This window comes from Cervus elaphus, chromosome 4, assembly GCF_910594005.1.
Source record: "Cervus elaphus chromosome 4, mCerEla1.1, whole genome shotgun sequence".
In the NCBI taxonomy this organism is placed as follows: Eukaryota; Metazoa; Chordata; class Mammalia; order Artiodactyla; family Cervidae; genus Cervus; species Cervus elaphus.
In genome coordinates, this window is record NC_057818.1 from 23,284,263 (window position 1) to 23,300,919 (window position 16,657).

The 16,657-nt window shown below is 39.0% G+C and overlaps 2 protein-coding genes across 4 annotated transcripts in view; one reads left to right on the forward strand and one right to left on the reverse strand.

Annotated features, from left to right (window-relative positions):
• Window positions 1–12,910, reverse strand: part of RPGRIP1L (RPGRIP1 like) — a 98,300-nt gene extending 85,390 nt beyond the window's left edge. For all 3 annotated transcript variants that reach the window (XM_043898483.1, XM_043898485.1, XM_043898486.1), the window contains exons 1-6: window positions 12,815–12,910; window positions 9,465–9,556; window positions 7,772–7,916; window positions 4,345–4,643; window positions 1,892–1,994; window positions 210–353 (exon numbers count right to left, since the gene is read on the reverse strand). In XM_043898483.1, coding sequence (XP_043754418.1) covers window positions 210–353; window positions 1,892–1,994; window positions 4,345–4,643; window positions 7,772–7,916; window positions 9,465–9,549 — 776 coding nt within the window. In that variant the 5' untranslated portion in view covers window positions 9,550–9,556; window positions 12,815–12,910. The remainder of the gene's footprint in view (window positions 1–209; window positions 354–1,891; window positions 1,995–4,344; window positions 4,644–7,771; window positions 7,917–9,464; window positions 9,557–12,814) is intronic.
• A 119-nt stretch (window positions 12,911–13,029) lies between these two features.
• Window positions 13,030–16,657, forward strand: part of FTO (FTO alpha-ketoglutarate dependent dioxygenase) — a 422,003-nt gene continuing 418,375 nt past the window's right edge. Inside the window, exon 1 of the mRNA XM_043898487.1 lies at window positions 13,030–13,240. Within this exon, the coding sequence (XP_043754422.1) occupies window positions 13,196–13,240 (45 nt within the window). The 5' untranslated portion in view covers window positions 13,030–13,195. The remainder of the gene's footprint in view (window positions 13,241–16,657) is intronic.

Below are 16,657 nucleotides of genomic sequence, written 5' to 3' on the forward strand. Positions count from 1 at the left end.
AAGGGAACAAGGTGAGGCAGAGTAGGTTAGGGAAAAATGCCATTAGACTTGAGCTGTTGATAACAGTAGGTCTGGAGCGGGCTTATATGAAGAATGCTAAGTAACAACATGATTTTTTAAATAGACTAGACTTATCCTTCTATGGCACATGATAAAATATTTTAAACTAATTTTGACCTTATCAAAGTGCTATTTCTATTTTAACATACCTTTGATCTGTAGCCTGCTGTTCTCGAAGCTGAAGAAGAGATAACTCCATTTCATTTTCTTTTCTCCTCAACTGAGTTTTCAGGATCTCCGCCAAGTGCTCTAACTCTTCTATCTGGCCTCTCTGTGACTCAATAACATTTTCTCTGAAATAAAGAATCTTTACAAGAATTTGTAGTTTGAGGCAAAATCTGCAGGATTTAAGATCAGTACAAAGAAAGTGCTTCATAGTAAAGGGTAAGCAAAAGTTAAAAATTTTAGCTTAACTGCTTCTGAACATAGTGAAATAGTAGCAGATTAAATCTGATGATTTGGGAGTACATATGGAAGAATTCAAGGGCTTCCCTGGTGGCTCAGCAGTAAAGAATCTGTCTGCCAATGCAGGAGATGAGGGTTCGATCCCTGGTTCGGAAAGATCCCCAGGAGTAGAAAATGGCAACCCACTGCAGTGTTCTTGCCTGGGAAATCCCAAGGGCAGAGGAAGCTGGTGGGCTACAGTTCAGCGAGTAACAAAGAGTCTGACATGACTTAGCGACTAAACAACAACAACAAAATGAAAGAATTCAAGGTACTGCTTTATATTAGATAATGTCGTAGGCAATGGGTTAAACTGCAGTTCAATTCAACATAGTATTTATTGGTTACTTACTATACACTCTATGATCTGGTCATCTTCAGATAATTTATGCACCTTTGTTCTTTTATATGCACACTTGCCTATACCACCCAAATTAATGCTTCATAGAGAGAAGGCAAGAAATTTGCAAAACATAACTTAGTGGTCTTTGGTTTATATTTTCTCTCTACCAGGTCTGGCAGCATCCCAGTGTACTGAGCCTCAGCACTGGTTTGAACCCTGGCTTTTCTGCTAACAGGTAACAAGGTTAGGCTAGTCTTTTAGTTTCATTCACAGGCAATCATTACTGTAATTGGTATTTAAAATATTCAAAAGAAAAAAATTAAGCCCATATTATTCTTAAGCAGCTATCTAAAATATGATATTCTTTGTCTCATATTTTCTCTCATTTAGAATTGTGACTTTTTGATGATCCAGGTGAAGACCTGTACTGTAGATAAGGTAGATTCTTATCTTTATTTGTGTGACTTACAGACACTGAGATTACCATGAGGCTTTCATTAACAGAAAAGTAAGCTAAATGTGGCAGAAGTAACTTTTTTGAAACCATAGTATGATGAAGAATGAAGTACCGTAGAATCACAGTGAAACAAAATCTGAAATCCATATGTATTTGATAGCTTCAAACTTTTAAGCCACTCCCTCCAATTCTTTTTTTAAACCACAGAAAGGCTAATTAATTCATGATCTAAAAAAAAAAAAGAAAAAAAAAAAACTACCTGTAATTCTTCTGAGAATGAAAATGTTGCCTCTAAAGCTTATGCTATTCTAAATGACTGGCCTTTATGCCATTCCTTTGAGGGGGAAATTATAATAAAGAGAACTATTCTCTCTATATATGCTTCCATTGATGCAGTTGGTTAAGATATTCATTTTCCTCATTGTACTGCAAGCATGTTATGAAATACTTGTTCTTGACTCACATATTTAGCTGGAGGAAATTTTTTGTATATAAACCAATTTTGTTTAAAAAAAAGGAGAGGGAGGGATCAAAAGAGACATGATCAATATACAGTGGTCTAAAGTGATCACATAAAGCATACATACAAATTTCTTATTTCTCCTCTGGCTTCTTTGAGTAAACTGTTGCCATATTTTGTAGGCATGGGTTGCACAGTTTCTGCTACATCTGTATCTTGGAATTTAATACCTAAAAATAAATTAATAGGATCATACAAGTGAAGTTAGAAAAGAAGGACCCTTGATTTGCTATCGTAAAGAAATCTGTAACATAAGTAAGTCTCTTCCGTACTGAGAGATGCGGGCTCTACAGTACAGAGAATTAGACATACATTGCCAGAGGAACTGTTAGATCTCAGCCACCATCTGGCATTAAACAAAGCACAGCACCAAGCACTGCTCATTCAACAAATTCTACTATAAACCAAATTACCCAGAAATACTTTTATTCAACTTAGATCTAGAACTTCTGAAGTAAATTCTGAAAGAACCAATGTTTGAAATTTAGGTCTTTACAATATAACCTGAGGTATGAAGGAAAAAGTTTTCAAAACCATGATTTATTTTTATTTTTTAGTATTTTTGATAAAGGTTTTTTGATTTCTAAATTACTCATTCACACCATTTGACTTTATGTTCTGAACCTTACCCTTATTTGTGTGACTCATAGATACTGTGAACATAAGTAAAAATGTTTCCCCTATTTTGTTTTACCTTAATAAGAAAATCCATATTTCAACAAAGGTAAGTTGAGATCATTAATAAGATTCCAAATAAAACATTTTGTTGCTAAATGTTTTAAATACAATTTTGCTTATAAAAATAATTATATGTAATTTTTATAAACCTAATCCCATTGTTAAAAAAAAGAGACATTCTTTTAGTTATAAAAGTTACTTCACACTTATAGAATAATTAAATGATTAGCTTTTGGTAAATAAAGTGAATACAAAGAAAATTTTAGTCTATATGAGTAACATTTTCAAGTCTCTTCTGTTCTTCTGTTCTTCAAGGCTCTTCTCTAAGGAGACACTTCTATCAAACAATTTAGACAGCAATTCATAGCACTAATACCTTGTCATGCTAACCCAATATTTGGGCATTGTCTTTATTTAGTACAAACAGATCATAGGGATCATCTTTCCCAAGTCACAGGTGACAAAACTAAGGTTCAGAGAGGATAAATGACTATTTAAAGGTAAAAAAATCATGGGAGACCTACCATCTCCTGACCTTTCTTCTAATCTGGTATTATCACTCCATTTTACAGATGGGGAAAATGAGGCTCCGGGAAGTCAAGTGTTCTCTTGATGTAAACAGCTAATTAGCAGACGAATGTATTTTTGATTTATAATTCATTATGATTACTTTGATTATATTCAAAGCCTATTGCCAAGTTCACATAGCTCGGAGTAGCCAAGCCCTTTCATCCAGCAGCTGCCTCCTGCCTGCATGGAGGCCTTATTGACTTCAAAGGAACCCTGTCTAGGGAACAGATAGTGTTCACATTTTGGCTTGCAGAAAAAAAATAGGACAAATTTTTCTCTTTTTCTGTTCAGATGGTGTTTTTTATTCCCTCAATGAATTGAAATGAAAGTTTTACATGATTTTTTATTTCCCTAAAAATGTTTGGTCTTTACGTGAAGCACATTCCAAACAAAGATGAATTAGAACTAAAATTCTATTTCCTTCCCTGGTAGTTGTAATGAAAAAAAATTAAAATAGTTATTGACTTTTTGCTTCATTAAAAATAAAGTCTGTGGGTGGAGAGAGCAATTTTTATTAGAAATATGTAGGTTCTGTGTATATTACTGAGTCTTCTATATGCAACTGAATTGCATTGTAAGCTGGGTAGGTTTTAGGTGATTCATTTTCAACATAAGGAGAGTGATTGACCAATGATGATTTTTTGGAGTTGGAAGAGACTTTTACGGTCACTTGTTTACATCCTTTTATTCTACATGCAAAGAAAACTCAAGTTCAGAATCACTAGAAGACTTGTCCAAGGTCACCAAGGACACAACTTTTTAAACCCCTAGTTATGTGCACATTCCATGCTCAAGCTGCCTCCCATGATGAGAAAAATTTAAATAATTCTGTAAAATGTATGGAAGGCCTTTGGACAAAGAACTTAAGTGTGATCATTCAGAACAACAGTGTGACCATATAAGCAAACTAGTGGTTTCTCCATTTGCCTGAGTCAATGCGATTTTCATCACTGACTATAAAAACCAACTAAAACTCAACTAAACCTGTATTTTACGTAATTTTGTATAAGCTGCTTTTCCCTGTTAGGATGAATACTTATGTTCAATGTTTTACTAGACAAATTTGAGCATGATCTAGTGATTCTTATATAAAATGACCTTCATGTTAATGTGATTTTATCAAAAAATCAGAAAAACAATTTTTTTCTCTTTTGAAAGATGCTTAAAAACATGAATAATGTAGAAATAAAACTGTGTGTGTGTGTGCATGTATGTATGTATGTGAATGTAAAACAACCTATTAATTTAGATTTAATGTAAGCTTTAGTTTACCTTTCCTGGGGCATTCCTGTAAGCCTGCATTTTCATTCATTCTTCTACGCCCGGTGTTAACACGAGACTGCACATAACTATACGGAGTGTGCCTGTGACCCTGGATCTGAAGTTGCTGCTTGGTTGAAATTAGTCTGCTTTTGAGGACTTCATTTTGTCTTTCAAGCTCATGAACTTTCTCTTGCAACTGCTCAATCATTTCTTCCATTTCCACATCTCTTCCCAACCGCTTGGGGCCGCCACCAACCTGTTCATATCTTTTCTTGTCATTAACTAGCCGTATTAACTTGGTGGCCATTCTAGGGAAATAATAAAAAGATGAAAAGGAATGTGAGAAGTCAGCATAAAATGCATTCTGTTGAAAGGAACATAATCACTGTGAAGACTTCAGTGCAGAACCTGAATAATAAATTTCAGGTTTTGATGTAACTATTACTGCCTGTGAAGAATCCTTTGATGATAATTGAAACCACTGGGCAACAATCTGCTTTATAGCACTGACAAATAACAGTTTCCTAAGGCTTATCATTTAAGGTTAGTAAAGAGAGGACACATATTTACTCCATATGTTCCTCAAATGCAATTTTTAACGCATGACCTTATGTAGGAATGCTGTATGCACTTAAATGTAGCTACAGATTGTGGATGTGGTGGGTTATATCTGCAAGCCACAGTGAGTTAAAACTTTTCAAAAGTGTATTAAGACTATGCAGCATTTAGGTGATATACTGTTTTCAGTTTCTCTGGGATTAAGGTATATTACAAATATAAAAATGTTAGAATGCATAGATACATATTAAAAGCCCAATGAGAAATTAAAAAGAAACCCAAATGCACCATTAAATGTTGCTCAGTGCTCCAGCAACATGCCTGTTTAACGGTAGAAAATAATTAGACACAAAAAAATATTATTTCAATGTTGCTTTTAAATTTAGACATACACCGTGCGTTTGACATCTCAGGAGTTTATACCTTTGATTCTTTTAAGTTTTGATAAAAACTGGTTAGACAGAACAAAAGACAGAAAGGGCACATGGGGGTGATGTAATATACAAGTACAGAAAACATGCTTGACAGTGAATGGAAAAATCTTGGCAGTACAAGAAAGAAAAGGTGGCTTTGATGAGAGACACAAGTTCAAGACTTTACAAAATTGGTCGCACATCTTCAATAGCTGATTCTAGTTTATAGTGAATCTATTTTTATAAAGACCCAGACAGGAGATTGAAAATAAAAACACACTTCATTTTTCTTTAAACGGAGTTTTGCTTTATTTTAGCCTGGTTATGGACAGAAGCTTTTACTTAAGAGAACAAAAGTGAAATTAAAAAAAAACCCCTTAATAGCTTTGGGATGTCATAGTACAACCTTTTGCTGCCCTGAGCGGAGTGCTCTGTAAAGCGGTAGTAATACATGTCTATCTACACTTCTGGCTACTCGGCCTACAGCATGTGGCCTGGGGGAGAGCTATGCATAACATAATCAGTTAAGATTGTTTTCTCTTTCCCTTGAGGCACATCCATTAAACATGCTTTATAAGGGATATAGGATAATAAAAACCAAGATCCAAGAGTACCACAAACACCCTAGTAAAATAATCAATGGATTAGTCCCTTTTCCACCTAATCCTGAGAAGGATATATCATTGGGAAGTTTGGGCAGGTATTGCAACCCAACAGAGCCATGAGTGCTAGCCAGCCCTCTCGGACCCTTAGCCTCACCAAAGGCAGCTGCCATAGAGAGATGGTGGCCACTTAAATGACACATCAACCTAATACCTGAATCTTCTGTTACACAAAGACTTTCACACAGAGATAGAGATTACGTTCAAAAGAAAGAAACAGATTTAATGTGAAAAAGCAGTCAACATCTAGAGAAAAGTAAACAACTCCAGTTTTTAAGGCAAGAGGTGTACACCCATAGAGAGGCTTACAATTCCTCCAAAGATATTGAAGGAAGCTTTGCCAAGAAAGGAAAGATTGCCTCTCTTTGTCCGGTGATAGCAACAATATTCATTTGATTATTTTCTATTAATGAAATAACTGATCAGGTAAAGTTTGAGTACTTCTTTAGAAAGGTAGTTTTTCAAATCTTCATTTATTCTAAAGTAAGTGAATCTAATTATATCTTAAGGATAAAGTTCTATACATGTATCTACGTAGTGTCAGTGGTGTGAAATCGAGAAGGAAATTAGAACTTTGGGTTATAATGGTCATTGGATCAATATTCTCAGAGCTGAGTAAAATAAACTCCCTGGGGGTTCAGTGGCTTGAACAAGCCACAGGCGAGCGGCAGAGAGATAAAAGAACAGATGCACACAACTTGACTCCTAGCACAGTGCTTTTTCCATTAAACTACGTAGCTCATTATTAAGTTGTTTTCTACTTTCTAGCTAGGACAAATTACTAATGAGGTCAAGGTTGTGAATTTAATTCTTTTACTGACCAATTAGGTTTACAAAGAAAAAAACTGTTAAGCAGTCACAGACTAAATGCCTCATTTAGACGGGGTGATGGCTATGTTACTGCTCAAGAAAACAATCAGGCAAGTGAGTCACATGTCTTGCAAAAAGCCATCATCATGACTCAAAAACCAACTCAAAGTAAAAGCTCTGCACAAAGCAGGTCAGTGGGTCATTAAAACAAAGTCCACAGAGTAGAAACTGACTAGAAGTCAGTTCAGAGGCTAAGTTCCTCTAGAGGCTAAGTTCCAAGCAGAAAAAAATAAAGTCTATCTTCCTTCTTTGATCACTGTCTCACCTTTCCATTGGATCTAGAACATGAATACAGATCTGTCCATGCTCACACATGAGAATGAACTTTAAGTCACACATTCAGAAAACAGCAAGTGTTCCTGAACAAGAAAGAATGAAAGATATTTATTCTTAAGAAATAGAAACTGTGCATACAAAAGTGACAGTTTCTTCAGAAACAGTAGACTCTTTGAAATAAATATAGATTCTAGATTAATCCAAGCAAAGTAAAATATGTTCCAGATAGTGATGTTTTTCCTTAGTAAACCCCAAATCTTAAAGGAACATGCATTCTAACAAGTTAGAATAGCTAATTACTTTTATAAACTTTCATTTCAAATCAGGATGTTTAGAGAACAGATGTTTTGGTCATTTGCTTATTAAGCTATAAATATTAAAACAAAAGTTACTTAGAGATATGATACATTCATGGCACTCACAGCTATTAGCTCTTTCTTTCAAATGGTAATTTCAGACATAATAAAAACTCATAATCTTTTTGGTTTATTATACTAGTTTGTAAGATTTTCCATTTTTAAAATTGTATTTATTTACAAACTGGCTTGCTCCAAAAAAGATTCAAGGTGGGGTTTTCAAATAAGTTTATAGAAAAGCATATCCTCCAAACTTCACAGAGTCAGGAAAAAAGAAAAGCTAAAAGCTTTTTATCATAACCTTTTAATTTTATCCTCTTGCTTGCGGGCATGCTGTTTAAGTGAAATGTTCTCATCATGCAAACGCAAGAATCTGTCTTCCAGTTCCTCACGACTGATACGTGACACTGCTTGGCGAGACTTCATTGTCCGTGTTGTTGAAGTTTCTGCAAAAACGCCAAGGTAATTAACAGTAGGATTCCTTAAAAGAGCCTCTAAAAACAATAACTGTTGACAGCAACATAATCTCTGATGCTTTAGAAAATGTTATAGCATTGCTCATGTCACTGACTGGACCTAAGAACAAAAATCTTTGCTATTAATACTTTATATGCAATATTAAGGATTTGAGTAACAATAGTTTCCATTCAAAAATGTATTCAAATAACCGTCTTTAAGAGTATAAGACAGAGCTCTGATTCAATAAAGACTTTTCAATTGGTATGCTGAATGTTGGAAAAAAACTAAACTAAAGGGTATCTGGAAGTATTTCTTTCTTTGCAAAGGTAAGAGTTATAAGAAAAACAATATGATTAAGATATTTTTCTGAGTTATGGGTGTTGAGTTATAGAAAATAAACCATAAAATCTGCAAAACCAAACAAACAAAAACCTTCACAAATCATTTATAAGCTATCACATATTTTAAAATAACTTTTATACCTTTTAGCAGGTGTGTATGATATTTCTTTTACATATGCTTAAATTTGATATTTTCCTGTGAAGCTGGTCAATTTTCAACAGTCCTCCACGAGAAACAAAGAACAAATGGACAAAGATTAAAGCCCTATGAGGAGGTTACTGAGGGCAAGAATTGAACTTAGGGTATCAAACACTAAAAAATAGCCTTGCATGCTTAAAATTTCTTTGTATTTGAATCCCCGATATTCCACTAAAGATCTAAAGCAAAGCTGATACAGTCTTTTAACTTTAACAATAAAAGCTGTACAAATTTATTTTTTTCAATGAGTAATATTTTGACCACCTTTCTTTAGTACTTCAAGGTGGCTACCTGTAACACTTTAACAAGCCTGTAAAGAAGACTTAGTGGAATCTATTTTGCATCCTAGGCTTCTCAGTGACAAATGCTGTGGCATACCAGCATGGCTGACATACTCTACACGCAAACACAAACACAGCTCTACCCTCTAAATTGTTCCTTAAAGCAGTACATTTCTTTTTCAATTTGAAAGTGCTTTTTAGCTCCATAGCAACCACTAAGTGATAAAAGGACAAAGAAAACCTTTAATGTGTATTAATTTGATAAAACAAAGTCAATATCTCTTGGATAAACAAACCATTTAGAGATACTCTACTTGAAAGGCAAAATTTTTTAAATATGGCATTTCCTCCCATATAAAACTTAAGCATAAAGAAACATTTTAATGGTGAATGTGATTTAAACCAGGCAATTCACTTTGGAGGCTTGGTACTCTCTGTGTAGATTCTACTGATGTGTGGAATTTTAAGAAGATGATTTATAACAATTCTTTATCAGAACAGAGGGGGATTTTACATTTTCTATGAGCTGTTGATAATTGATGCATGCAGTAAAATACCATATGTTGTTCTAAATTCTCCATCTTCTTGTTTAGTCCAATCAAGAGCTATATAGTTCCTTAAATGGCTTTGTTTGTATGAATATCAGAAATACTTTAAAAGTAAAGAAGTTACTGATCAAAGTTCATAACTGTAATATATAACAGCTGGCCATACCTTGCAACCCTTCCATGCCAAAGAGATTTAGACCTATATCTTTCACAGGTAGGTCTCCTGCAGTCTCATCAGCTGGACCAGACATTGCCTATCTGTGGAGAAGAGAAAATTCAAATAAAATCTTTCCAAGTTGTAACATTAACTATGCAATGGAATGAACCGAATAAAATGAATAAGGCACTAGAACTTTAATGGACATCTTATTGCCCACATGTGCTGCTTGAAGAAGATGAAAGCATCTATTTTAAAAGTAATACTACATTCAATCACGGAGCCGGTGTGCCTTTCAACAGTATATTTCCTATAGTTTGCTGAGGAAATGAGGTAAGATTATCATTCTTCCTTCTTCTTCTTCCTCTGTTTGGGAGAAAAAAAAACAAAACCTTCCCCAAATTTAAGACCTCTTCTCCATCCTACATCCCTTTCTCTGCTCCCCAAAAGAAAGCAGGTATGAAAACACTTCAGTCAGGAACTTGATTCAAATGGTTGTTCTATTACTTACTGGCTGGTCAAGTCATAATCATGTGGAGAAAGCAATTTAATCTTAAAAGAGGAGAAAACAACACCTCTTCTCACAGAGTTATTTTAAAGGTACATGAGATGGTAAATTAAAGGCATTTAACACATTTGCCTGGGATGTTAATGTCACTTGAATACTAATCTTCAGCTTGATGCACAAAGGAGTTGGTAGTTTCCTGAGAAAGAGGTTTCATAAATTCACCAGCTGGATGTGTTTTTGTTGTGTCTTTTGTTGCCATGAAGCCTAAGTCCCAGGGCTGCCTACATCCACGTACATGCTGATCAGCTAATTCTGGCATTTTTACAGTTTCTGTTCTTTACAGAGATGCATCATAGTAACTTAGTTTTATATGTGGATGTGAGTCGTTCACACAATGTTTAGTAAAGCAAAGAACCAGTGAAGATGGCCTAAGGCAGAGGTTCCCAATCTCTAGCACATTGGTCCTAGAATACAGTCTGAGAGAATAGAGCGATTTGTCTCATTCACCTCTGTATTCTCAAAGGCTGGGACAGAGCTGGGCACATAGCTGGCATTCATTAAATAGTTGTTGAATGAATGAATGGAGTCCTTGGGGCTTCAGGGTCTGGGGTTAGAGGTGGTTTCCAAAATCTTGTATGCATTATGTGTATACGCATCATCTTTTAGAGACAGGGTTAATAACTTTTATTATAACTTATCAACGTTGCAGACCATTGAGTTTTTACTGTGACGTAAACAACTAAAGACATATGCCTGGGAGATCATCTACTTCTTTCGGAAACACTCCTATAGGAGACGACAATTTAGGAACCAAATTATCAAGAAGTTTAAACACAGGACAACTATGAAAATGATAACTTTTCCACAGTAGAATTATGGTGGCTTTTATAATAATAACAATAATGAAGGTGATGGTGTTAACATTAATTGAATGCTTAGTAAGATGTGCCAGGCACTCTTGAGGTTGTTACTCAAATGTGTCCTACTTTACAAATGAAGAAACCAAGACACAGCTTAGGGAACTTGCCCAAGGTCACACATCTATGAAGTATCTGTTTGGCCCTATTTTTGATGGTCACAACTGGGAAGCAGGCAGGTGGTGTTACTGGCATCTAGAAGTCAGAATTGATGGTAAATATCGCAGAGGTCCCCAACCTTTTTTGGCACCAGGGACCGGTTTCGTGGAAAACAATTTTTCCACGGACCAGGGTGGGAAGGATAGTTTCAGGATGATTCAAATGTGTTACACTTACTCTGCACTTTATATTTCTATTATTATTGCATCAGATCCACCTCAGATCATCAGGCACTGGATCCTACTATAGTGTACAGGAACCACAAAAAAGAATTATCTGGCCCCAAATGTTAATAACGCCAAGGTTGAGAAATAATGCATGATGTTGTAATGCCTCCCCAACCGTTTCATACAATCATTCCTGGTTCACTATGTGCCACTCACTGTTCTCTAGATTCTTCAAATCCATGGCACCCTTGCCTTGCTCAAAGTCTTTGCACTAGCTGGCTCCTCATTCTTTGGGGCTCAGCTCAAACATCATTTTTTTTCTGAGAAGCCTTCCCTTAGCATCCTATGCTACTGTACTCTTCCAACTTCAGCACTGTTTATTTTTTACAGCCATCATCTGTACTTGAGATTATCACGTGTGCAAAGGAAGTCGTTTCAGTCCCATACAACTCTGTCCGGCCCTATGGACTGCAGCCTGCCAGGCTCCTCTGTCCATGGGATGCTCCTGGCAAAAATACTGGAGTGGGTTGCTGTGCCATCCTCCAGGCGATCTTCCGGACCCAGGGATCGAACCCGCATCTCTTCTGCCTACTTGCATTGGCAGGTGGGTTCTTTACCACTAGCGCCACCTGGGAAGCCAAAGATGATCATATTTACTGCTATTTACTATCTTCATTGGTCTTCCCTGGTGGCTCAGACGGTAAAGAGTCTGCCGGCAATGCGGGAGACCCGTGTTTGATCCCTGGTCGGGAAGATCCCCTGGAGAAAGAAATGGCAACCCACTCCAGTATTCTTGCCTGGAAAATTCCATGGATGGAGGAGTCAGGCGGGTTACAGTCCATGGGGTCGCAAAGAGGCGGACACGACAGAGCGACGGGCACTTGCACTATCTTTATTGTTACTTCCTCCACACTAATAAAGTAGAAGCATCTCGAGACCCGCATCGGTCCTGTTTCTAGCTGGTAGAGAACAGTGCCTCAGGACACAGGGTGGACGCCAGTATTCATGTTTATGGAATGAATAAATGAATACTTGGTACTGAGACTAAAGAGTAAATAAAGTCTCCACCGTCACGCAGTTCATAGGCTATGGGGTACTCACGATAAACAAGTAATTGTAAATAATTAAGCAAATAAGTTACTTGGGAGGCTTAGGAGTTTCCCAATCAACTCCTTGTTGTTGTTCAGTCGCTAAGTCGTGTCGGACTCTTCGCGACCCCATCGACTGCAGCTCTCCACGCTACTCTATCTGTCCTCCACTATTTTCCCGAGTTTGCTCAAATTCGTATCTACTGAGGCAATGAGAGAACTACTTGCAGGTGACCTTCTGCGTGAAGAAGGACCTGGATAAGCACTGTACTTAGCCTCACCCCTCAACAACTAAGGTTCAGAGCTGGGATAGAAAATTTCAAACAGATGCTGGGAGTCGGGCTAATGGGCGGGCTGTGATTCAGGCCTGAGTAGGTGAGGTGTCTCGTGCTGGGCTGCTCTTCACGTGAGCAGAACGCCAAGGCCTTCTCCAGGAGGTAGAGCAGACCCCAGGACCCCGGCCCGTGCTAGAGGTAGAGGGTCGGCTACCTGCACCCCTCTGCTCCCCGGGTGTACTCACCGTCACTCTCTCCCAGCCGCTAGCTACCGTTGCTATAGCGCCGACGGCATGTCAGGCGGCCGGCCCAGAGGAGCACGGGAAAAACATGGCAGGCACCGTTGTCTTCTGGGAATTGTAGTTCTTTTCGGGCCCTCGCCGGCCCGCTCGCTGAGCAGCGGACTACGCTTGCCCAGCTGTCGGACCTGGGAAATTCTCTAGCTTCCAACCCCGAGGCGCATTCCGGCCTTACCGCGGTGCGTCCTGGGAGTGGTAGTTCTCTCCTTTCCGAGCGAGAATGGCGCCAGGCGGGAGCAGGATGCCAAGAAAACTACATGGAGGAGGCGGGGTCCAGGGCTAGGAATCTACGCGGTTAGCAGTGGCGAAGGCGGCTATATCGGCAGCATGAAGCGGACCCCGACGGCCGAGGAACGAGAGCGCGAAGCTAAGGTATTTCGGGCTCACCCGAGTCTGGGATCTTTCGTGCACTTGTAGCTGGGGTCTGGGAACCGGAAGGACTTGCTTGGATGGCAAGCGGACCCACGGTCTTAAGGGAAGGGGTTACAAGGCCTTGTCAGCAAGGGAGCCAGAGACTTTGGGGGTTTTGAGTACGTGCTGCTCGGGATGCAGGCCTAGTCCTAGTGGATCGACTCACATGAGAATTAAGACACCCATTTCCTTGTCCTGCTTCTGCACTTCATTCCTTGGTTAAGTTTGTAGCTACCCTTGTGCCTCAGTTTACCGGACTCTTAGATGCTTGTGATCATATCAGTTGTGCTTCCCTCTTCGGTAATGATTTCTGTGGATTGAGATCGGGTGAGGTGAGATAATTTGTGCGATCAGATGTGTGTATTTGAAACAGTTGTCTGTTCTGTGTCTTCCGCACAGCGGATGTAGAGTTTTAACTACAATACCGTTTTCTACTTTGGGGGCTTCACGCTGTAGCAGTTGTTCCAAGGGATGACAATAATAATTGTAATGGAATTTTCTTTTTTTAGCATTTATTACGCATCAGACTCAGCGGTTCCATAATATTTATATTATTTCGTATTCTTATCACAGCAGACTGCAAGATAGATTTTATACAGGTGGAATATCAAGAGTCCTGATTTACATATGAAGACTTGAGGCTCAGAAGAGTTGAGTGTTTCTCTCATTCCCCAAATCAAGTCCTATCAATTTGTCTAAAAATATTGGTAATCTCTTTTTTCCATCTTCACTACCTTGGACCAGGCTACCATTACCTCTTCAATGGACTGTTCCAGTGATCTCCATATTGGTCTATATTCACTTATGCATCCAATCACTCCTTGCTCTCCTTTTGTCCCACCTTCCACAAAAGACACTTCTTCACACTGTAGTGTGTGAGCTTTTCAAAATGCAAATGTAACATGGCCCTTTCCTTCTTAGCTCCTCTGTCAACCAGCTGTTTAAAAATCCTTCACGGAATTCCTTGGTGGCCCAATGGGGCTCCTGTGATGACTTGAGTTTGATCCCCAGTGGGGAAACTAAGATCCTGCAAGCTGGGTGGCATGGCCAAAAAAAAAAAAAAAAAAAATCTTTCATGGCTTTCTGTTGCTCTTAGGATAAAAAGAAAACTCACATGACCTACAATGTTTTGCATAGTGTAAACTCTACTCGCATCATCCACAGCCTCAATGGATGTGACCCCTCTCTACTCCCTGCCCATCAACCATGTTGGCCTTCTTAGAAGACCTTGTTTCCTCTGCTTTATCTGATTACAGGGTCTTTTGTTGTTGTTGTTGTTCAGTCAATAAGTCATGCCTGACTCTGTGATCCTGTGGACTGTAGCACTCCAGACTTGCCTGTCCTTCACCATCTCCCGGAGTTTGCGCGAATTCATGTTCACTGAATCAATGATGCCATCCAGCCATCTTGTCCTCTGTCTTCCGTCCCTTCTCCTGCCTTCAGCCTTTCCCACCATCAGGGTCTTTTCCAATGAGTTGGCTGTTTGCATCAGGTGGCCAGAGTATTGGAGGTTAAGCTTCAGCATCAGTCCTTCCAATGAATATTCAGGGCCTTTATACATGCTCTTTGTTGCTCACTCTGTATCAGGCAATTATTGGAAGTGAGGGCCATTGATGAATGAAACAGACGCTGTTTATGCTGTCAGAATTTGGAGTCCTCAAGTGAACTCACTTTGTCTTAGGGCAGTACCTCTATGGATTTAAGATATAAAATATACTGTATTATGACCTGAGTTAGGGCTTTGCTGGTGGCTCAGTGGTAAAGAATGCCTGCAATGCAGAAGATGTGGGTTTGATTCCTGGGTTGGGAAGATCCCCTGGAGACGGAAATGGCAACCCACTTCAGTGTTCTTGCCTGGAAAGTCCCATGGACACAGGAGCCTGGTGGTTTGCAGTCCATGGGGTCACAAAGAATCAGACAGGACTGAGTGACTAAACCACCACCACCACCGTGATCTGAGTTATAGCAAAGTTTCTTTAGAGTTCTGAAGTTTTCATGCTTGAACCTGTATGTGATAAGGCAGTATTTAAAGTTGTTGTTTAGTCGCTAAGTCGTGTCTGACTCCTTGTGACCCCATGGACTGTAGCCTGCCAGGCTCCTCTGTCCATGGAATTTCCCAGGTAAGAATACTGGAGTGGGCTGTCATTTCCTTCTCCAGGGGATCTTCCCGACCCAGGGATGGAACCAGCGTCTCCTGCATTGGCTGGCAGATACTTTACCACTGAGCCACCAGGGAAGCCTGTAAAGATAGGTGCAAAGGAGAAAGATCCTTCTGCATTCATCTACAATAGTTCAAAGAAACAAATGTCACACAGTGGTATTGTGCATGATGTCTTTCTTACCTTTTGGTTTACACTGAAAGTTACTCATGTCTTTTGTAAAGATTTATTTAGCACCTATTATTTGCCTGACGGGCTTCCCGGGTAGCTCAGCTGGTAAGGAATCCCCTTGGAATGCAGGAGACCCTGGTTCGATTCTTGGGTTGGGAGGTTCCCCTGGAGAAGGGATAGGCTACCTCCCCCAGTATTCCTGGGCTTCCCTGGTGACTAAACAATCCGCCTGCAATGCAGGAGACCTGGGTTTGATCCCTGGGTTGGGAAGATCCCCTGGAGGAGGGCATGGCAACCCATTCCCATATTCTTGCCTGGAGAATCCTCATGGACAGGGGAACCTGGCGGCTACAGACCATAGTGTTGCAAAGAGTTGGACGTGACTGAGCGACCAAGCACAGCACAGCACATTTGCCAGACACTGGGATTCTGATTTTGGCTAAGATAGAATCCTTGCGCAAAGGAGCTTTTACTCTTTTAAAACCTGAACTGTTGCCTGTAAGGTAGCTGTTAGTGTCATTGACATCTGATGGATGTTGAAACCGAGGCTTGTAGAAGTTAAAACTTGCCCAAGGTCACCTGGTTGCTATGTGAAACTAGGGCCCAGAGCAAGGTCTTCTCATTCCAAAGCTTTTTTTCATTTTCTGCTTGTAAAACATGTTGAAATGATAGAGCAAGTTGTCCGCCTGTTTACTTTTAAAAATTCCTCTGATCTTTATTTAAAAGTTATTTGAGAAATATTACTCGTTAGAGCAAAGTATAGGAAAGCAAGTTTTAAATCTTAAATAGAAAATGTTCATTTAATCATAAATTATTTTCTCTTTTTCTAATCCACTTTTTGAGGTGTACTTTCTGTACCATAAATAGCACCCATTTATAGTGCACGATTTGATGAGTTTTGACAGATGTTTACACCTGTGAAACCACCACCACAGTTGATAACAGAGAACATTTCGATCCCTGCCAACAATTTCCTCTTGCTGATTTGCAGTCAATCTCTTCCCCCACCTTGGCTCGCAAGCAACCACTAGTAGTTTTTCTAGCACTG